The 23,670-nt window shown below is 44.6% G+C and overlaps 1 protein-coding gene across 5 annotated transcripts in view; it reads left to right on the top strand.

Moving 5' to 3' along the window:
• Positions 1–23,670, top strand: part of LOC116846017 (pikachurin) — a 125,407-nt gene that overhangs the window by 93,316 nt on the left and 8,421 nt on the right. For all 5 annotated transcript variants that reach the window (XM_032819335.1, XM_032819327.1, XM_032819317.1 and 2 more), the window contains 3 exons: positions 4,135–4,274; positions 18,401–18,624; positions 22,339–22,588. In XM_032819335.1, coding sequence (XP_032675226.1) covers positions 4,135–4,274; positions 18,401–18,624; positions 22,339–22,588 — 614 coding nt within the window. The remainder of the gene's footprint in view (positions 1–4,134; positions 4,275–18,400; positions 18,625–22,338; positions 22,589–23,670) is intronic.

The following is a 23,670-nucleotide window of genomic DNA, read 5'->3' as shown; positions in this document are numbered from 1 at the left end:
AGTCGGGAAATTAACAATCCCAGATCGCAATTGCGCAATTGATGCTTCGGCATTCCCTTTCATCGCGCGGCACAGATGATAACAGTTGCGTCGATGAAACGAGAAGTATTTCGTCGCGACGTCGCTCACGCGGTCGAGACGTCCAGTTTTCGCGAATTCAGTTTACACGGGAGTCAGAGGAGAAAATTGTGGCACAGTAAAACGCGCGACATACACGGGGAAGAAGGCCGGCTCGGACTAAACAGATGCCTACGAGCCGGAATCTCCGTTGCAGTTACCAGAATTCTGTTCAGATTAACAAGACTCCGGACAAGATTTTTGTTCAAGTTGAGTTCAAGTCGCGCAAGTTCTGCTCTGCCAGAAATCTCCGTGAACTTGAACACAGAATTCTACCAACTCCAGCCGGAATTTCCGGTTCGTTCGTATTTCACCAGACATTTGGTTAATCCAACCGAATGCCTTTTTCCGTGCACAGTCTCTCCTGGATTTAATACGCAATTTGTTCGCGACGAGGCAATTCAGTTAATTACGATTATATCATCCGACGAGTTAAGCGCGGAGGGGCGCGCTCTTGTGACGCCAAGAGAGGAGATACTTAGGAAATCCGTTTGCCGCCACCGGTGCCGTCGTGGCGGAAAAAAAAAGACGAAGAATATATTCGGAGTTAAATCGAGCGGGCATCGGAGGATTTGCCGACTAAATTCATGTGACACCTGTTGTGTCCGTTTGCCGATATAGCTGTTAATTCGGTCACCCGGTAGCGCCCGGCCGCACTCTGACCGACCGGTGTCGTTGCTGTAAGGCAGCCAATTAGGACTTCGCGGTTATTAATTGTCCGGCATATTTCAGCACCGCCTCCGCCGTCGGCTTTACAATCGTCGCACGGCATTAACGATAATAATCATTCGCCCACGTGAGCCGCATTATTTATTCCGCCGGTGACGCGCCAATAAACGCCGGTCTTTCCTTGCTTGTCCCACTTGCAACAACAAATGGCACTCGTCGTGAGCAGAATTCGCGCGTCGGATCGGCGCGCGCGTGTCCGCGTTCCGCAAATCGTCCGAAAACTCGTAACTTACGTCTTGCGTTACGAGTTCAGATCGAAACGCCGCTCATACGATACAGCTTGTCACGTTTCCGCCGAATTATTCGATAACAGCGCACTCTTGAATTCAGAATCGATACCTTTTTCATCGCGAATGTCAGTAGAACGGAACAGAATAGAATACTGATTTATTATGCTCTCAACGCACAGAAAAATACATACTGCCTTCGAGTGAACGTTACTCGTCTTGACTATTTCATACGTTTATCTGCAAATCTATCATAAGTTTATCGCACGCATCAGATTTATTCAAAACACACTCTGAATTCTTTTAAGTAAGTTCAGCATCTCTCTCTCTCTCTCTCTCTCTCTCTCTCTCTCTCTCTCTCTCTCAATTAAGAATATTTAAATTGAAATAAAAATTCTCTCGCGGCTTACTCGTTACACAGGATCAAACGAACTTTTTCTTCGAAAGTTTTAGAATATTCTTGTAAAGGAAATCAACTTCTCTTCTGAGTACGTAACGACGAGCTTTCCTGAAATTGGCGGTGAATATATTTTAAGGCTATCTCAACAAGAAAATATTCTCTGTCGAAGGTAACCACAAAAAGGAAAGTAACCACAAAAGAAGGAAAGTAAACAGTAATCTCAGCGGACAGAATGATATTTTTCTGTGTTTAGGTCAATCTTCATTTTTTAGGGCAATCTTCATTTTTTAGGGCTTTGCTCACGTCTGCGCGACGAAAGATAGTCGCGTAAAACATATTTAAATCACTCGATTGTGATTACACTCGCAAGAGAGTTCCGATGTTTTTCTTTTTTTATGTACGAGTTGCGCGGGTCTCATCGGGTAAGTGGCAAGATCTCGCCAACTGTTGACAGACACTTGAAAGCAACAGACATTAATTATTCCTACAAAACGATACGATCACACGGCGCTTTTACTCGGCTCGACGAGGAGTGAAGGGATCCTCACGACAGATCATGTGTGACGGGCAAGACGGTAGCTATCGCGAGTAATTATCGTCGTTATCGTTCCCAGAGTGTCGGTAATTAATTGTCAACATTTGGGGGAAGTCGTTTAGGTCCGGCTGTGCAACAGCTGCTACTTGTGTGTGTGTATGTGTGTGTGTGTGTGTGTGTGTGCGCGTGCGCTCGCTTGTGTGTATACGAGTGCATACACGTATGCGGCATTAATTACCAGTTGAGTAATGAACGTCTGTCTCGTATTTATATCACTAGGCAGCGGCGAGCAAATGTTATCTCTGTTTTGCAACATCGAGAGCGCCATTGTTCGCAGCGTACGCGAGTACGCCGTAATTTTGATATTTATTGCCGGTCATACACGCAATAACCAATTGCGCGCGAGTGCGAGACGATATTAATGGTAAACATTTGTGCACTAATGGACCATGTGAATAATGGCGGAACGAACGCTCTTAGTCGAAGCTTGCTGCGCGCGCGTTTTGTATAAACCTCCTCTCCGTCCGTCGAGATGGAGTTTCCTTCGGGAAAGGGGACGGGAAAGAAGGGGGAGCGGACGGAGGAGAGATCGAGCGAAAAATTTTCGCTTGAGAGAAATAACGAGCGAATCCGCACTCGACGTAGCGTGATCGACATTGCGGCAGAAGTGCGATAGAAGAGCATAATCAGCTGCGTGTGGCTGGTGGTATCTCTTCATGCGTAGAGAGCGCGCTCTTTATCGAAGTGCGGTATTAATTAACAAGAACTAATCGATAGCTATCGAAGCATCATTATGCAGATTCGCAAAATATCGTGCGCGCGCCCGAGACTGCCGAGGTGAATATTTAATTAATATTTGTCCCGTGGACTTTTTGTCCTTTTTGCGTCTCGTACATAACGCGCCCTCACGATCGATCGGCACTTTATTAGCGCGCGTATATCCCGCGCGATTCGCGACGAGGCGCGGCGCGGCGCGACGAAGAAAAGGAAGCCGACGAGAAAAGGTACAATCGGTGTCGCTCGATTCCCAGGTTCGCAAGTTCAACGAACGTCGCGTTCGGCGCCGTCGGCGCGACGACGGTGTACAACATAGCACGGTTTCATCAATATCCGGAGTGTCAATTAACAACGAGAAATTATGCCATCAATTATTATACATATTATTTCACCCGATATGTGTTATTTTCGCCCGTGGTCGACTCGAATCGATTTGTCACGCTAGATAGGTGGGTAGGTATCAGTCATGAAGATGTATGAGTGGCGGGGGGTTTGGAGGACGGGAGGAGGCCTTCGAATCGAAAGTTACGCGTTACTCTTCGATTCCGTCTACGTTCGCCGTGCACAGAGAGACTCTGGAAAGATAACACCCGTTAGATTGGAAAACTTCGACCCGGGGAGTTCGACTACTTGGGCACATTTCGCGGCGGGGAGTAAAAATCGTCCTGGGCTCGTTCATTGTGTATTACGCGATCAATATCTCTCTCTCTCTCTCTCTCTCTCTCTCTCTCTCTGTCTCTTTCTGAATCCTTTTTTTAGTCCGCAGCATTCGCGAGCTCTTCCTCCTCTCTCTCTTTTCTTTTTGCTTTTTGCTATTTGCACCAAGTGCGACAGCACGGCGCGAACACGAAAACCATATGATATATTAAATATATACGTCAGCAGGCGATATCATCGGAAAAGAGGATAAGGGGTAGGAATCGCGTATTTCCGGCCAGTTGTCCCAGTAGCACGTCGCGGAGCTCAACGTCGAGACCGATATATAGAGAGCGAGAGACAGAAGGGAGGAGAGAGGAAGAGAGAGAGAGGGGGGGAAAGGAGGAAGAGAGAACATCGACGTCGCGCAAAAAATTCGCCGTCAATGCTCGCGCTCGCGCTAAATGATATCGTCGAAAATACGATGAGGTGGAAGAGATTGATACTCCGCTGCCCCGATAAATCGACGAGGAGAGGACCTGTCGAGGCGCGAGCGGTTTTATCGGTTTTATCTGGCGCACAGTTGAGTCAACTCGAGTCGCGTAGAGTCGAGTCGAGTCGGCCTCGATCCTACTCCCGGCTCGCGTGTAATTCTCTCGATTTCGCGGGCCGCCGGAACTTTTATTAAATCGCCTGATTTATTGTCGTTCCAGAGGAGTGCACGGCCGACAGGTGCAGCAAGGTGCCGTGTTCCCACGGTGGAAAATGCCTGACAACCGGAGGCGACACGGCTGTCTGTCTCTGCCCACTCGGCTACACGGGCGATCTTTGCGAGACCCGGGTGGACCTGCAGGTAGGCAATCGAATCGATCCCGTAGGAATTATAAGCACGAGCGCGACACACGACGGCGCAGTCCGTTCGCGAAATGTCTCGGCCGATCGAGCGAGCGGCCGGCCGAACTTTGGCGGCGGCCGATCGAACCGTCGGAACTTTTTCGCCCGAGAATCGAATCTGTCGCTCTCGCGACCTCAACTTCGGCTGATTATACCACACGCAAGGCGCTCTTAAGATGTTCGACCGAACTTTGCCGGCGTATGCTAAATTATTTGTGCGGAAGTCGATTTTTCGGGAGGTTAAGTTGCGAAATTGAACGACGGCAGTTGGTGGGAGAGGGTGAGAGAAAAATATCGGAAACCGAGGTCGAAAAGGAGACAAGCTCTCGTTATATTATCCTACAAATTGGAAGAAATCGCATTTAGATCACTCAAAAAATGTAATCTCGTTCTTAGAGAAATTCTCTTATATAAGGTCTCAAGAGGATTCTTTAAAAGCCAAAAGAAAAATATCCTGATACTTGAAAGAAGAATTTTAGTTACAATTTCCTGTAATCCTATATTCAAAGCAAAAACTTTAATCGAAAGAGTATTTCTCTTCTAATGAAGTGAATTATTAATCGAAAATTTACTAGATATTACTTGCTATATTATTCTGACTTTTTTCCCTTTAAATCAAGAGAAATTTGTTTACTTGAAACAGAATGCTCTCTTACTAGAAATTTCTATTCAAAACATGACTTCCACTGTAGATAAAGGACGAAGTTTCTGTAACTTCAAGAATGTTGTGTTTAGGATATTTTTCTTTTATTTTTTTTTTTTAATTCTTAGAAGAATTTTGAAGTGATATGTAAGATGATCTCACTAAAGATGATATTATATTCTCTTAGATAATACACTTCTTTGTGAAGAAATCTATAATTGCATAAATGGATATATAATTCAGTCAGAAAGCCAGAACATTTCGTGAAATATTCTAAGCCGTGCGATTAAATCTACATATTCAAATTCCAAATTCGCTTACAAACTCGCGCAAGTTCATCAATCGGCAATATTGGAGTAATGAATAATCTAACGCGGTAATCTGACGAATCCGGTTATGCTTGCTGTCCCGTCGCTATTAAGCGTTAACATAGCTCTTCATATATTTATATCTCTTCAAATATAATTACAAACAAGTATTCGTGAGACCACATTAGGAATTCGGGGCAAAAGTGTATTGAATCCATTATTCGTGATGTTCACTTTGAGCACGAAGAGCTGTATATAAGCTTCGTAAATTATGGACCCCCTGCGCTTTTTCGCTAAGCTCTTTACGCAGTCGTGAGAGGAATCTTAAAATTATAAATAAGATAACGGCCCCGCGCACGCCCACGTGCATTTCAGGACGCGTATACGTTCGTGTCGGACAAAGCGTGTAAACGAATGTGGGCCGGGATATCTTTGGAAAGATTTCAAAAACGATCATCTCGAAGAAATTCTCTCACCAATGCAGCTGTTCCCTCGAATGACGCGACTTTATCTTATTAATATCATTAATATCCGTGTTGATAAATACTATACGGAAAAAAAAATCTGGTACTACAACTAAACATAATTTGCTGTATTAGCCACTTTTTCTTTGCTGTAAGAACCAATTTCTTTGCTATGATAACAAGAAAATCTGCTCCTGCAACAAAAAAGTAATTCAAGCAATAAATTATGTTGTATATTATATCTGTAGCAAATTTGCTACGTTAGCAACTTGCTGTACAAGCAGATTTTCTTGTTATCATAGTAAGAAAATAGGTTCCTGCAGCAAAGAAAAAGTAGCTAACACAGCGAATTATATTTAACTGTCCATATGTAGCAAATTAGTTTGCTGCTGCAGCAAATTATTTTTTTCTGTGTGACGTAAAAAAAAGACGTTTCTCTCTTTCTCTCTCTCACAGATACCTCATTTTCCTTCCGCAATAACGCGATTTTCGATATTGTTGAGAAGTTACGTCAATAATTCGGTCACGCCGCGCGCGCACTGCTCGCGAGATCAAAGTTGGGGAATCCCGTTAATAAAGACACCCAGTCGAGACTGCCGGCTCCAGCTTAAACTTCGCGATACTTCTTCCAGTGCTCGCTTTTTTTCTTTTGGCGTTCTTTTGAGACGAAAAAGGTGCGCCATCAGAATACACAACAAAGCCAATTTACGAAATATTCCTCCGCTCTCATGGGCGCGATTCCACGGGGATGAACGAGATACGGCGGTCTCTCTCCCCTCGCGCGGTCGAAAGGTATCTATTTTCAGGGGAATGATACACGCCGCGAGAAACACATCGATCCAAATTCCATATCCCGGCGCCACGCGCGCGTCCCGCTGCCAAACTGCAGAATTGATCTTTCGACAACTTTCGTGACCCGAGCGTGAACGCGCGCGCACTCACGAATACGATCCGGAGTTTCGCGGCTGGACAACGCGAAACCGCGGCGAGTAGAGCCCGTGCAAAAATTGAACGACGAAAGTGACAGTCACGCTGTTTTTTCATTCCGAGCGGCAGTTTTCCACCTGCTAAAGAGCTTTTTCGGTTAACTTTTGACCCAACTGTGACGTGCACGCGCGCGTTTGCGCGCAAAGTTCTACTTTTTTTCTTTCTTTCTCCCAGCACTTTCGGCTAAGCAGTCTATCAACCGCAGACGTGGACGGGGAGAGTTTTCGCACGGAAGTGCACGTGTCGTGTCGTTCATGTATACGTGTGTATGTGTGTGTGTATGTACTACGTGTAACTCGGAATACGCGACTGTCGAGCGCAATTTATAGATCGTCCCTCACTCTCTCGCTGGATGCACGGCTGGTACCGTGCCCATAACGAGGCCAGACTTGCTTGCAGACATCAAACATGCTAACATCGTATCAGATGCGACGTTGTTGCGTTATGCTGTCTCATTACCGTGCCCGCTTGATTGTAAGTTGATCCACTAGTGACGCGGATCGAACAAGCTTAACTCGCCCGTCGACCCGTCACTTCCTAAATTAGACTCCTGTCTATCTTGAACAAAGACGAATCTCCCACTTCTCTCAAAATTGAATGACCCTGCTTGTCCTTTTTATCTCCTTTTTTCTCATTGCCAGAAGTTATGTAAAAGTACCAATGCGTCTAGACACGTAGTCAACCCTGGATATTTTTATTGTTCTGGTCTTTAAATGTGAATATGTAAACTTTCGACATAGATTATTAGTTTTCTTTCCCATATAAATTTGTTTTAATTTTCTAGTAGTACAGAAATAAACTGTTGATAAGATTTATTTTGCTAAGGAATATCGTAAATTTTGCTAGAAATATACACGGAAAAGAATAGAAAGACATGGTGCACGTAAGAAAAAATATCTAGTTGTGAGTAACACGGTTGTTGCATTACTCTAATTATTTTTGCCTGATGGTAATACGTATGCTTCATATGACTCAGTTACTTTAGTACATCGACTACATCAATGTAGTTGCGTGAAATTTGGTTGTGGCGATCAGAAATCGGTTGGGGCGCTCACCATAAATACACTCTGAGTAATCAGATATCGCTACTATAACACAGCAATTACTCTGTGGTTGCATCAGCCACATAATTAGTTGCTCCGTATTTTACTATTAATCCGATCGACACAACCAGATTTATGTATGGGTTAACTGTTTTCCAGTGTATAGTAAATTATTCAATAGCACAATTTAGTTCCTAAAATGTAAATAGCGCACACGTGAAATGAAAAAGTAATAAAAATTGGCAAAATGTCGATATATTTTTCATTTGCAACATTTTACTTTATAGTAATGTTTATTGTAAAAGTCTCTTTTTATATTCAATATATGTAAATATATTCCGTGTTGAAAGTTTACATATTCGTATTTAGAGACCAAAGCAATAAGAATGTCCAGAGTCAGGTGTCCACATATTGATGCTTCATATCCGTAATCCTTTTCCAGTTCGGCGGAGAGTATAAAGTTGCTCGCATTCAATTCGTAACATTACAAATCGCGGAATTTTTACTTGTTTATTTATACATATATTTCACACGATTTTTTCTCAGGGAGCTTACACGCGGCAATACCAACTGCGAGTATTATTCGTTACCCGCGACGCGCGCATGTTGGGATAAACAGCGTGTACGTATCAACACTTGCACACTGTTATAATTAATTCAGGATTTTCGGTGTGTGTCATTACCACAGCGCGCACAATACCACCGGTAGCGAGATTCTACATCGACTCGATATTAAAAACGGCCGCTGAATATGCATTATTCCGCCGGCGCCGCTGCTGCTACCGTCGCCGATACCGCGGACTCATTGTCGCGAAATGCGACACGGTGTACGAGAATCGATCGTGTCGTCGACCGCCTCGTAAATGACGCGTTTATCCGCGCAATAAGCGCGGCCAGCTACGAGTAATTAACACCCGCGCCGCTAACGAGGCGGCTTAAACGCGTAGACAGGCGTAATTCGCGCTCACGTGTGTGCGCGCTCGCGCGAGTACTTTTTCAAATCGGCCCTCGCGTTTCGAGATTCTCATACGATTTGCGCATCGACAGACCCGACTTTAATGGAGCGAGCCGCTTTCGCCGGAAGTCACCGTATGCGGTTTCCTCCGTATGCATGCGTGTGTATGTGTATGTGTGCGCGCGCGTACAGTTACCCCGTGGATTATGCACAGTTATACGATATCGATTATGACAAGGGGTGAGCGGAGAGAAGGGGCTCGGGACAGGAGAGAGGAAAGAGGAGAGAACGAGATGCGGACCGACGCGGTGAAATTGGTATCGGCATTCAACCGATATTACTTCCGGCGCGACTCAAAATGACAGCGAGTGCCGGGCTATAAAGATGCGTTCTCGCATGCATCAGTGACGGCTCAGCGCGACGTCGGTACTTTGCTTTTCGGTAGCATTGGCAGTTATGCTCTGGCTGATCCGCCAGTTGGAACGTTTCCAGCGTTATGGACGCGACGATATTTGCAAATTGAAAATTGCGCTCGGACGTGTTTGTGTACGTGTTCGTGTTCGAAGATATATATATATCGCGGTCCGGGGGCGCGTCCGGTGTCTTTGATAGCTCTGGCTGTGTTGTGCAGAGACCGATTGAAAATTTTGCTTCTTCATTAACCCAGCAAGCACCGTCGAATTTGACGGATCAGTAGAGAATCTCGCCCGTTTACAAACACCAATCCCATTATCGTTCCTACTCGTAAATCTTATACACAGAGTGAGTAACTATTATAATTTTGAGTATCTCTGCAAATCTCGCGTACAGAATGAGCGACTGTTATCATCTCGAATATCTTACGAGCACGAATAAATAAACGAGAGCACTTATTCTTGCTCTAGAGTCGAGCCTCTCTAAGGGCATGCGAAAGAGATGACACGTTAATGACTTATGCGGTTAAAGTTCATTCCGATTGTAGATTTTTTACATGTTGTCTGAGCGTTCACGCATTTCTACCGGAAGATTTGGTGGAGGGAATTTCAGTTGTTCTAATTGTTGTTATCTTTCTGGCGGAATCATCTGACGGGTAGACTTTCATAATTATCACGACGTGAAACAATCGATGATGGAAGCTCTGGAATTTTTCTCGTTACATTTATGAGACAAATGTACTGTGTGTATTGAATTAATCATTACATTTACATCTTATAATAACGTAAATTTTTTGTTGTATGGTTGCAGCAACAAATTTGCTAAAAGCGCTGAGATTACATTCGACATGTATTGTTTCGAGCAAATTTTGATCATTTTCTTTTTTATTTTTTTTTTTCGTATTTTATTTTGACGTCTTATGTGAGAAATATTGTATGAATACCATATGAATCACGCATAAGATATGCAACCTTAAAAAATCGACCAGTAAAGTTGCCACCAAATTTACGTACATCTATCTGGATAAGTCGACCGCTTTTCTTTACCATGTAATTTGTTATACACCCGGACAGACAGATCACGCAAATCTGACAGCAACTTTATCACTCGACTTAAAGAATTGCATCCCTTACGAGCGGGTCATACGTGGCGTCCATATTTATCACATAGAATCTCATATTTCAAAGATACTCAAAGTGAATAGTTATAATGTAATAGTTATTCCCTCGTGCCGGATAACGTGAGAGATGCACAGTTAATGTGGAAATCCCTCTATGCGATATTGAAAGCCGCAATGCGACCTTACCCGTCCTTTGTGCCGCGGCCCGCGTTCTGCGGGCGCGAGAACTGCAACTGAGAAGAAACTCGGCGGGTGCGGGGTGTGCGTGTCTTGCGCGCGCGAGGCGGTCTCGTCGCGTTTCCGATCTCGGAATCAGAACGTAAACTAGCTTTCGAGAAACGACCATAAAGGGCTCGAGTTAACGAGTATCACTTCAAACTCGAAACTCGTTCTGGAACTTCGGTCCCTCGCTCGAGCGTTCCCGAGTTTAATTCCATTAACGTGCAAGCGGAAGAGATATAGCCGAATGTCGTATCCTCGCCGGAATATTGTCGTAATTTACGACAGGGCGATACATTTTTGTCGCGCAAGACGTCCCCGGATGCCGAAATAAAAGTAAAAACGCTAAGTGTCGAGGAAAAGGCCGAACGACGACGGGCTTTTATCGTTAGGAATGCGCGCGACACGTTTTTATTAGCTCGTTCGAACGCGCGGAGGACTATCGCGCTCCTTCCGGCGAAGCGTCGATAAATATCCGACGAACTTATCGGTCGTAGCGTGGAAGGTAAAATTGAGTGTACACTCCCTGTCATGTACACTGTCGGATTCCGTAGATCGAGAGCGAAGCGTAAACGGGAGGGCGCGCTATAGCGCCGTATTTTTGTCAAAATTCGTCCCTTGCGCTTGCCCTCCCCTGCCCGCCGTTTTTTTTTTCTCTTCTAGATAGATGGATACGTGACACTGAAATATTTGGCTTGTTGGAACGATAGTTTTTGCAACACGATTTACTCCACGCGAGCCTTCACATTCAACACGTCGAAGAAAAATAAATTTTCGCAAATGTAGCGTTTCTTACTGGGGAGACGTTCGCGAGGTGTGATTTTATGCATATTCTTCGCGCTACTCGTGCGAAAAGGTCTCCATGCCGAAGCGAAGGAACATCGCCGAGGCGCCTTTAAAGGCTTTCGAATTTATCATTATTAAATTTAAAATTGCACGAGTACCGTAAAGTGCAAAAGAGGAATTGTAAAATAACTAACTGATATAAATTATTCGACCACACAGAGATATCAAGCTGACACCATGTTTCTCTTTTCTGTCGTAAGACTCATCGTGTTGTCCATTTTACAATGCTCCATAATAATTTGTTATTCGCTTTGCGTGAGTCATTTTCACGTTTTTCGCCCCGTATTTTCAAACCGTATTCGCGTAAAAAAACCTACTCTCCCGGCGAAATGATTCAATGATCAGACATAACAATCAATGTCAATCAAACTTGCCCGCTCTGACTTAAACATATATACCAATTCTAATTTCTCATTACAGTTACATCCCTGTAGTGGCATTAAATGCAAATACACTCTTTCGCCTCAGGGAATTACAAAATTATCACGATCTCACAGCGTCCGTATAATGCATTCATAATCGCTTTCGATGTCGAACAACAAGCCTTTAAAGCAGCCAGATAATAGATCGCAGTACCGTACGACAACTGTACGCTCGTTTCAGGCGTATCGTATTTACTGTTAGAGTATGATGTAATACGATGTGTGAAAATTCACGCGAGCGCGCGCAGGAAAAACATTTGCCGCGTAGACTGCCCGGCAAAACAACAAGATCGATCGAAAATCAACGAGGCGTTTTATCTTTAAAGATCAAACGGTCGGTATAACGGCGGGAAAACAACACTTTTAGTTCCTACGCCGTTCATAATAGACGGCGAGTGGCACGTGCGCGTTCGATAAGCGCGGCGCGTCGTCTTATCATCGTCGTATCCGTCGTTAGGTTTCTCATAGGTGCGAACGGTCTTGTAAAGAATTCGTGAAGCCATCAGCGGTCTTTCCGCGCGCTGACGGACATCACGGAGCGACATATAAGCCGGACAGAAGGACGATGTCGTAAGCGGTGAGAAAGGGTGTTCCCCGAGGGACCTTACGAGTTCCTGGTCTTTCGCATAATACAAGGTTACTTCTCTCCGGCTCTCCCGCGGGAGCTCCTTATCACCGGGACGTAGCTTTTACGCGGTGGCGGCGGCTGTAGGAGGAAAGGAGGCCAACGAGCGCGCATAGGCGTCGAGGTGGGGTTGGCTGGGAATTTCTTCTCAAGGAGCGCGCATTCCGCCGCGATCTCGACGAGCCGGTAGCTCTCCGGTCAGGATAGCATCCGCCGTCGTCCCGTCGTAATTAATTTACGTCACTCTTCGCGCCGGACTTTAAAGAGATCGTTCGCTTTCGCTCGCCTCGCGATTTTTCAAATTTCGCACGGTACTACGCTCTGCGTACCGCTCCGTCGTCGGTGCGATGAGTCGGCAGAAGGTGCGGCGCAAGGCTCTTTTTGAGCACCAAAGAAGGAATTTAATAAATTCGAAGGAGGAATAAGTAGATGATTGTTGCGACGGATAATGCGCTCGTAACTTGAGAACTGTTTTGTTAATATACTCATGCATGTACACGAAGTGTGGTGTTACGTCAGCGAATGCAAATGTGCCAACAAAGGTATCACAAGTTTTTCTTTTGAAACGTCTGACTTATTCAGATATTCTGACGTATTCAGATTTAAATGGACACTATCACTATAGACTGATGTACGTAAACTCTACTTTAAGTATATTAAATCACGAAATTCAGCAACGTTTATGATTTTGCTCAGATTTTAATCGTATCTATCATATAGAACGATAAATAGAAATACAAAGAAATTATCAAAATTTGCTCAAAACAATATGCCATGTTAGACGTAATATGAAAATTTGAGTGTCAAACAAATGCAACCATAAATTTGCATCATTGCATGATATAAATTTTATAATTAATTCAACACATTTACAGATGCAATTAAAAAAATTGCGAAGTTTCCATCATCAATTGTGTCTCACGTCGAGATCACGAAAGTCTCTGTGGACGGATACACATATCTAATCTTACTCAAACCAGTTTTACACAGATCATTTTCACAATTTACGAGCAGATTTTCCTTTAAATTCAAAGTTTCACTTGTAACTACCGAGGGGAAGGTAGAAATAGCTTTCGGGTTATGCGATTAAGAGTGCGCACGGGCTTTTACGAGCTAAGCATCAGGATCACTTGCTAGTACGAAGAACCATTGTATGTCCATCGGGTGCGCGGAAGTTTCAGCTTTCCAACGGTTGCTGTTTCACGTCACTGTGACATCTGCAAGCCGAGAAAGTAACAGTTGTGTGAAGCGTATCCGACCGCGTCGCTGACGCGAGCAGCTGAGGTTTGTTTTGTTTACATCACGTGCAGGTAGAGGCGTGTTTGCATTCCGCTGCATCCCACAGCGAGCTTTTTCCAGGAAAGCCTCGATGCTACGCGTGCGTAGGCGATTCGGGAACGCGGCCTTGCCCCCACTCTCTCTATTTTACGCCACACCACCACACCGACAACGACACGACATGGTCGTGCCTGCCTCGCTCAGTTCGCAGTGCGCCGGCGCTCGCGCTGCGGTTCACAATGGAGAGGTTATGTTATTAGCGCTCGCAGCAGGAGATTAAGAACCCTATTCCGTAATCACTTCTCGACAATTGTCGGATCGGTAGACGTCGTTGCGCAGCTTTTTTATACTATAGTCAAACGTCTTCAGTTTCAAAACTTGTGATACTTTTGTTGGCACACGGAAAAAAGAGATGTGGTGCACCTAACAGAAAATATTTAGTTGTAAGCAAATAGCTGCATCATTCTACATATCTTTGTATGATAGTTATGTGTATGGTTGATTTGACTTACTTTGGTGTGTGTCAACTACATCAATGAAGTTGCGCGTGATCTGATTGTAGCAACCAGAAATTAGTAAGGGGATCATTTTGCATAGACAAGCTAAATATCGATGTGCATTAATTAATGCTATATTGCAAAGCAGCGATGTTAGAAAACAAAAGCAATTCATTACGCGCACAGCTAGAGAGTATACATGTGAAAACTGGATCTGAGTGTATAAACATTTGTATGTATATACATTTGAGTGTATATACATTTGTAGTTGCCGCGTAATGAGTCGCGTTTGTATTAACCATGTATTATCACTGCTGCAACATAAATAACTCAGCCATTGCTCTTTGGTCACAGCAACCACATAAATAATTGTTCCGTATTTTACTATTGAATCTGGTTGGCACAACCAGATTTCTGTATGGATCAACCATATTGTTTTTTCCGTGCACATTTGCATTCGCTAACCACACTTCGTGTACTATGTTGACATGCATGATTATACAGGGTGAGCCATTTTAATCGATGGATCCAAATTGTTTCTAAAATACGCCAGCTACAAAAAAATGATTAAGACAAGAATTGTAGAGCACAACGGGGGTCATTTTACCTAATAATTTTGACCTTCAGATCGATTTTCAAGGTCATTCGAAGGTCAAAGTCATTTTTTTAAATTAGAACCCCTATTTTTGACACCGGATTCGAAAAGAGCAGAAAATTTTACGTTAAAAATGATATTTAGATTTTTTTTCTGAGTCCAAGAAGGTCAAATAAAAAATGATTAAAAACAACTTAGAAGCTGTTAATGTTAATTTTAAAGATTTTTATGCATGATAAGTGTTTCGCGGTACTAACAAATACTAATAGAAGAAAAGTTGCGAAACGTTGTCATTCCATTTCCGAAATTGATGCACAATAATCTCACTTTGATATGATTATTAATAAGGCGTAATAAATAAAATTTTAAAAGTAAAAACAAACACTTGTGCCTTGAAGCAAACGGAGGCAACTTTGAACAGTTACTCCGTGGGTAATTATGATAAATTGCAGTTATGGTGAGAGGCAAGAGGACTCACGATAATCAAGCACCCCAGATGTGAGAGGCAAGGGGACTCACGATAATCAAGTACCCTAAAGGAAACAGAACTTACTACGTCCACGTCGTTGTTTCCGGGTAACGCTAAAAGTTGAATTAACATCTTCCAAGTTCTTGATTTGACCTTCTTGGACTCAGAAAAAAAATCTAAATATCATTTTTAACGTAAAATTTTCTGCTCTTTTCGAATCCGGTGTCAAAAATAGGAGTTCTAATTTAAAAAAATGACTTTGACCTTCGAATGACCTTGAAAATCGATCTGAAGGTCAAAATTATTAGCGCGGTAAAATGACCCCCGTTGTCCTCTACAATTCTTGTCTTAACCATTTTTTTGTAGCTGGCGTATTTTAGGAGCAATTTGAATCCATCGATTAAAATGGCTCACCCTGTATATAGAATAGGGCCCCACTAGCCTTGTTCTGTAACTCGTTTTTGGAGTTAACGATTCGTTATTGGAGTTGCGTTATCGTTGCGCAGCTTTTTTATACCATAGAAAAGCTGCGCAACGACGTCTACCGATCCGACAATTGTCGATAAGTGGTTACGGAACCCAGGTCGTAACTCAGAACGAGATCGCGGCTCGCCAAAGTCGACACGCCGAGGTATGGGACGAAGAGCAATCTTCTCCGCGCGCAATCTCGCGCGCGTTTATGATCCTTCTCATCGTCGATTTCCACGAGACTACTGTACGCAAAACGTCGCGGTAGATTCAAAGTCGCGGTAAGTTATCCTAATCTCCTTCATTCGTGTCGAAGTCGGCAAGATAACCTGCTTCGTTATGTTGCCACATCGCGCCCTTTTCGCGTGTCTGTATGTGAAAAGCATGCTCGTCGCACTTGAATACGCGAAGCGTTCTTAATTAGCTGTAAGATGAAAGAAGCAGTGAGACTAGTGAACAAGAGAAATGGTAGAAAAGGATGGGTTTCTTGTTGTTTCGCCAGTTTCAGTTAGTTAGAGAATTTTCGTCTATTATTCCGCAACAATCCGCATACTTATCAGTTGTTACATGTTTATTTCTCCTGAGAGAGCTCGCGTTTGTTTCGGAGGAGAATATGCGCGTTAAGAAATTTCTCGTATGAATCGCGGTTGCGAAGACATTTATAATTAAGTGACTGCCGGCGGACGTGTTAAGCTTGCTGCTTGCTGCATTATCCTTCTAGTTCAATATTTAAGATCGCGGGAAAGAATAATACATGTTCTGTCTGTGGCTTTCTCTCTCTCTCTCTCTCTTCCTTTATATACGTTTAGTGCATTCTTAACGACTTTTGCTGCGTAATAGCTGTAGAACTCCGAATTGATGGTATCAGAAGCGAGAAAACGCATGCTTGAAGCTCTTGTGTGACCTTTTCAAATAAAAAGATATTTGTACGAAAGAACATTTCTGAGTGCCTGATATACTTATAAAATGCTCCGAAAACTATGTTTTTTTCTTGGATGTCAATGCATATTCTTAAAATTAACGTGACATGCAACTTTCCTCTTTAATTTATCTTCCCTCATAATTCTACCACGTTCATTTTACGGCTATCTATCGCCTATCAAGAGGAAAGGATAGTTTCCGAAACATTTTGCAAGTATGCGCTTAAGCGATCTGAAGCGTTCTTTCGCAAGAACATCTTTTTATCTGGAAATGACAAGAATTTTCAGCGTATCATTTCTCGCTTCTGGCATCACAATGCAATATGGCATTACTCGCCGCGACGAGTACTCGGAAGCTGTAAGTTTCGCGATCATCTTGATTGATAACGTCAGAAGCGGGGAAATGCATACCCAAAATTCCTGCAAACAGTACGTCAAAATGAAAAAATATTTTTAAAAAACGACACTTGCAATAGATCATTTCTAAAAAAGAACATTTCTGAAATATTCTTGTTCCAACAATCAATAAATAACCGTAAAACTAACGTAGCAACCTTTTTTTTCTCTCTCTCTCTCGATTTACATTTCCTCCTTTTTATATTTTTCCTATTTTATCACGTTAATTTTACGGTTATTTATTGTTAGAACGAGAGCAAAGTATTCGAAGTATTTCAGTCGCTCTCGGTGACAGCGTATTTCAGTCGTACTATGTTTATAATTAACTCAATAACTCTCGTCGATACATTCGCGAATATACATGTATAATTAAACACGGCCGGAAGAGAAAGCGCGCGCGGTCTCATGTTTTCCGCTCGAGTCCCGCGGAACGTCAGGGACGCCGTAATTCGGCGAAGGATCCCGCTGCGAGCGTTTACGTTTTGCGCTTTATCTTGAGAGGTAACTGACGTACAAACAATTACCAGGCAGTCTCATTAAGGCGGAAGCAGCCCGCTTCGACCTCTTACCGCTCTTAAGGCACTTGAATGCAGCTATATCAAGGATTATCCGAGACAGTGACATACAGCGTATTTGCATTTCGATTTACGAAAAGCACAAAATCCCGCGCCGGCCGTAAATTAAATAACAACAGCTGTTCCAAGAGTTCCTCCGCTTTATGCTCGACGACGGGAGGAAGAATTATTGCGTCGTTGGCGCGACGGGGTGACGAGGACGAGGGAGGAAGGACCTCGTAACGATAAGAAATGCATCGCCTGAATGTATACGTGTATATATTGCGGCTTTCTATCTCGCTAAGATCACGTGTGAAATTGGACGGCGATGCGTCTTTATTTATACGATACCTTCTTGCGACAAATCAGTCCGCGATGCAGCAACGAGGAAGAGAGAGAGAGAGCAGCGTCGCGGACGAAGAATGCTCTCGAGATAATTAAGCGAGTTTTACTTGGACGGATTAGCCAAACAATTTAAGGAAGTGTATAATTGCGAAGATACACTTCGTCCCCGCTGCGAGCTCTCTGCGCATTGCCTCTCGGAAGTTGAAAATTCGCGACCAAGCCGACGACGGCCGGACGTCCGTCCTCGTGAAAAAGTGAAGAGTCGGGAGAGCAAAAAGTGACCGCGAATCGAGTGGGAACGAACGTTGGCGCATCCCGGACGTTCCTGTTAACTCCCGGGCAGGCAACGCGTGCGACATTAACAAATAACGTTCGGCTCGTTCGTCGCACTCAGCACGGGGTGCCGATTAGGGCGAATGGGTGGCGGGCAAAAACGGGAATGCATTTGCACGGTAACGACATTTCCATGCAATCTCAGACCGCGCGCGCGCGCGCGGACGCTGTTTTATTCCCGCAGGTTCCATCCTTCAACGGATCCTCTTACCTACGTTATCCGGGATTGGCGGACACGTCGCTGTCGTGGCTGGAATTGTCCGTCACGTTAAAACCGACCGCGCAGGACGGCGTGATACTCTACAACGGCCATCACAGCGACGCCACCGGTGACTTTATTGCGCTCTATCTCTCCTCGGGCCACGTGCAGTTCACCTTCGACCTCGGAACAGGACCTGCCACTTTGAGGTAAGCCGATGGTCCTCGACGAACTTCGTCGACTCTCTCTCTCTTTCACTCTCTGTTTCTCTCTCTCTCTCTCTCTCTCTCTCTCTCTCTCTCTCTCTCTCTCTCTCTGTGTCTCTGTTTCTCTCCGTTACGAACGCGCAACCAGAACGCGGTGTGTCTCGAGATGTGACGCAATCCCACCCTCGAGTTCGTTTCGCGATAGACGTTTCTCACGACGCGAAGCGGGACGGGACGAAACGTCGCGCCGACGAGCAGGCGCTAATTGCGTCGTTTGCGTATGCACCGTCGAACAATCCGCGTTAATTAAACGAACTCGCGCGTCCGTCGCCGGGGTTTTTTTCCCGTTGATTTGACGCGGCGTCACGTGGCGTCGCGACGCCTCCCATCCCAAGGTACGAAAAGTCACAGCGCGCGCCGATCGGATTTGAATTGCCGCGGATGCTATTAATTGATGACGTAGGAAATGATCGTGGTTGAGCAAGATCGGTCGAGTGAACACCGGTCGGATGTTGCCTCGGATGAGGAAGCCGTGAATCGATATCGCGCGCGTGCTCCTGGCGAGGTGCGAGGCTGTTTCGCGTCGATGTTCCGCGAAAAGCGAAACGTTAATGAGCGCTAATGCTGATCCAATTGCTCGCCCGAGTCGCCACGTAATCCTTCGTGACAATCAACGACGGTTGAGATGATTATTGTTGCGTAAAATCCATCTCTGCGGAATGAAAGTGGTGTTACAAATATTCAGCGGGTGAATGCTATACGATCACAGTCGCGCATATTTTAGTAATAATTATAACTGAGTGCTCGACGCAGAGAAGTTTGTTCATATGCTCCTGAGATGTATCCTTCATCAGGAAGAGTTTTATGCGTCAAAGTCAACAAGCGTTGGAAAAAGGAGGTTATATATGTAATTTGCGAAAGTGTCTACAATATTGCAAAGTGAACGACGCGTCTCTCTCTATTTTTCACAGTTTCGTATAAATATCGTTTAGGGAAGTAGCTTCTTCTCACCCTTCTTCAATCCTCATCTTTAGATTACATTTCGTTTTAACGTCGAGTTGCAGACAGTCCGTGATTATCATGCGATATCATAATTAACGCGTGGCGTGCCAGACCGTATTATTTAAATCGAGTTGTGTTGGAGGATTTCTGGAACGACACAGCGAAATATTTTCGCATTCTGACGACTTGAATATCTGACTACTTCGTATTCCGTTGAATAAAATCTGAATATTGGAATACCCGCCTGCTACTTCACAATCGAATGAAATTTTAAACAAATCGATAATCCGGGAGGAGGGCAAACATCACGTCGATTTCGTTGCAGCACGTGTTTTCGCTATTAAACAAACAAGATATATCGTAGGCACTTCCGCGTGCAAACACGTAATGTGCATTATTGTATTGTTATTATTGCGGAATATCTGTCGCGATTCCTTTGTCGAATTTTCAGGTTTCAGGACATTTATCTGGTTTGTCGAATTTTTGAATCCGATTTTTATTTTCTGTGATTCTTCAACATTATGGGAATTTTACGCGTGTGGCGAATATTCCGTGTTAAATGTATTGCCGCGATTTAACGCTTTATACAAGTATCGTGTGTAACTTTTCCCTTATGTTATGTTGTTATTTTTACACATGACCGGCACATACAGACGAGATGTTTTTAATACAATATATATCAGATCATTGTTTGTGAAGCGATTATTCGCTCAATAACATTCAAAAGCCGTTTATAAATTTAGTCGACCCGACGATTAATCTGACGTAAAAATACACCATTCTGCTCCAGCCTTCCCGCTAAATAAAAAGTGACCGCCGCGAAACTCCTTTCCGACGTAAAAACGCGCATTATTACGCGCGCCATTAAACAGGGACATTTAACCCGTGTCTAGGGAGAGAGAGGAAAGTGAAAAAAAGCAGTTAACAAGCCAGTCTCGAAGTCTTCCAAGCGTCCCATATCTTTTATCGTAATAGCGCCAAGCGGAAAGTCCAATATGAAAATTTCCGACCATCTCGCTTCTTTATTAATTAGCAATTTACTTCCCGCCTGCAATCCCACCGGTTCCTCTCCTTGTCCCTCACTTTCCGGCTACCTGCCTATCTACTTGCCTGTCGCTTGCCCGTCCTTTTCTCTTCATTCGTTCCTTTCTCTTCATTCGACATTAATTATGCGAGAATTTCTTCTGTCGAATCGCTCTCGAGAAGGTAGTGTGTTCCTCGCCGCGGCCGCGAATCCATTGTCTACGAGACTGCTCCTCCGCGCGGACTTTCCTCGGAAAATTCAAATTGAATGATCTGAGTATGCGGGCGCGTAAAGTTCTCGCGCCGCGCTGAACGTGCGGGAATTTTCGTTTTCCCGATCCGAGAGATCGGGAGGAAAATTCCGTGCTGGGGCGGACTGACTGGCTGACGGACAGACAAACGGACCCGACTAGTTCTGGCGCGGTCTCCCGGGCGTCGTTGACGAAATCAACTCGATGGAGCGTCCGTCGATATCGAGTTAACGTCGATTATAATTGTAGACGCGACGAGAACCAGCCGCGTTAATTGCTTCGCGCGCGCGACACGGAACGGAAGGTGCCGTTTCAATTATCCGAAAGCGCGAGCCTCTTTTTCGCGGCTTTTCCGACGCGGCCGCGACTGCGCCTCATTTCGACGTGGAGATACAATCGCTCCAGGGCGCGAAAGAAAATTTCTACCGCTGCGAGATTCGGCGAGGAAAGGGCAGTAGGAGGTGGGGGAGGAGGGGAGAGGAGGAGTTTTATCATGTAAAAACACATGTGGATGTACGCGTGGAGTATATCCCGCGGAATTGAAATACAATCGCGAGCGCACGAGGGTGATTGTTCATGAAAAAAAATCAGTAGGAAATACGAGATAAATTTGTTCTCGCGCGAGACTTCATTTCCCGGAAAATTGGATTTTAGAAATTTAGAGGGGGTGAGAGAGAGAGAGAGAGAGAGAGAGAGAGAGAGAGAGAAAAAAGAAGAGGGAAGAGAGTAATCTCTCTTTGCCGCCTTTTGCAATTTCGGACGCTCTCCGGCATGGTCTTACGTCGCGCTTCGTCGGCGCGGAAGAGGTCATAACAGTCTCCTTCACTAAACTTCAATTTCTTATTCGGAATTGTCGCGACGCACGGTGGAGATAAGGAAAGATTAAGGGTGAAGTACAGGCTGCATCCGAAATGGCGACCGGTGCGACTGGGAATGAAGGAGAGAGGAGGGTAAAGGGTGATTCCTTTCGTGAGGGAGCAAGTCGAGAGAATGCGAGACGAAATTCGTCGCGTTCGCGAGAAAATTCGCGCCGGAAGATCGGAAAATCGTCGACGTTTCCCCACGCTTCTTTCCCAAGTCTGGATTGACTATCGACGATCGTCGCGATACGTTGTTAGAACTCATTTCGAGTGTGGTTGTCGAGGCACGAACAAAAGGAGATATAAGAAATCGTGATCGGGAGAGAGAAGAGCCAATTAGAGCTAACCTAAAACCCGATTTCCCCGCGGAAGAACTCTTCGTTCGCGACTTCGTTCGTGACTCTCTGTTTCTCAGTCTCTCTCTTCCTCTTTTCCTCACTCTCACGGGGAGCCGTATCTGGCGATTAGCGAACTTTCCCATGGAAATTTTCGCAGAATGCCAGAGAATAGCCGGTGGGTCCTTCGGAGATCGACGATTGTTGCATTCCTGAGGGTTTGTGCTATTTGCATTATCATTTCAGAAGCGAGAATCCGGTTCGTCTCGGCGAATGGGTCGAAGTTCGGGTCTCTAGGACAGGTCGTTTGGCGTCTCTGGAAGTCGAGGACGGCCCTGCCCAGGAAATCCTGGCGCCCGGAGCGTTCACGCAATTATCCTTACCGTTGAACCTCTATCTGGGCGGCGCGCCTTCGTCCGACATGTATTCGCCGAAGATGAAAACTACGGCCAGCTTCGTCGGCTGCATTCAGACGATCGTGCTGAATAATCGCGAGGTAAGAACAGCCCAGGATTATACAGCCTGCTCCGAAGTTACGCAGTAGATAATGCAACTGTCGGGATGCCTCTCGAGTTTGAGCCTCGCTGGCCTGGTAGATAAGACGTTCAACTCCCACTCGGATTACCCGGATTTAAATTCCTATATCTATCACCCCTGGAATTTTATAAATGCGAAATAGAGGTAAGAGACGCGCGCAGGCAAAGTGGAGAGGCGAAGCCCGCGTTTGTGCGCGCGGTGCACGATATATCGTTAAATGTGTACGGAGCATAGGTTGGTAAAGAATTGATCTTTGACAGATTGAGACATAGTTTCCAATATTTCACACGGGAATCTGCAAACTCGGGAAATTGTCATAATTCAATGCTCGTCGCTCGGTCTCTTTTTCTCTCTCTTTCTATCCACTTCCTCTCCTTTCTCTCGCTTCTGCAATTCATCGCCGCTATCTCATTCCCGCACTCTCCTTCTGAAAGATTCATAATTTTAGTTTTGGAAATTTATAGGTCGAGAGGGTGACCCGAATAAAGGTCGAAACGCTTCTGTCTTGTATTCGTGCAAACGAAGCTTTGATTTCGCCGTTTCTACCTCACATTACCACTTGCCTTGTCGTTCGTGCCTTTGAAGCTTCGCCTTTGACGCTTCCTCTCCTCGATTCTTACGTTATTTGACAATCAATTCTTCTACCTTAACAAGATATTTCCATTAAGACAAGTACCCTTCCTGCGCTTTCCATCAAGTTTCCTGCAAATTTCCCCGCAATTATTTCAATTTATTTTATATTCGCTATTATATATTCATTATTGTTGCGTTTTTTTTTTCTAAAAATTTTTGAGTGAAATCCCATCGAGTGAAAATCCCCTCGAAGCGATAGCGAAAATACTGCCACTCGGAATCACAAGAGAGTGTGTTTAACTCCGCAAGGTGGATTCTTAATTCGTGAATATTTCAGTCGATTAAAGCGAATTTGTTTCTGTTAGAGCGCGGAATACGTTACAGATTCACTCTTGAATCCCGAATGAAGATATTCATCCCGACCATTCGGAATGGTGGAAGAATTCACTGCGCGCGAATGGAAAGTTA

Source organism: Odontomachus brunneus, unplaced genomic scaffold (genome assembly GCF_010583005.1).
Source record: "Odontomachus brunneus isolate Ranch 3 - 2012 unplaced genomic scaffold, Obru_v1 Obru_scaffold_004, whole genome shotgun sequence".
Classification (NCBI taxonomy): domain Eukaryota; kingdom Metazoa; phylum Arthropoda; class Insecta; order Hymenoptera; family Formicidae; genus Odontomachus; species Odontomachus brunneus.
This window is presented reverse-complemented; position numbering and strand designations above follow the sequence as displayed.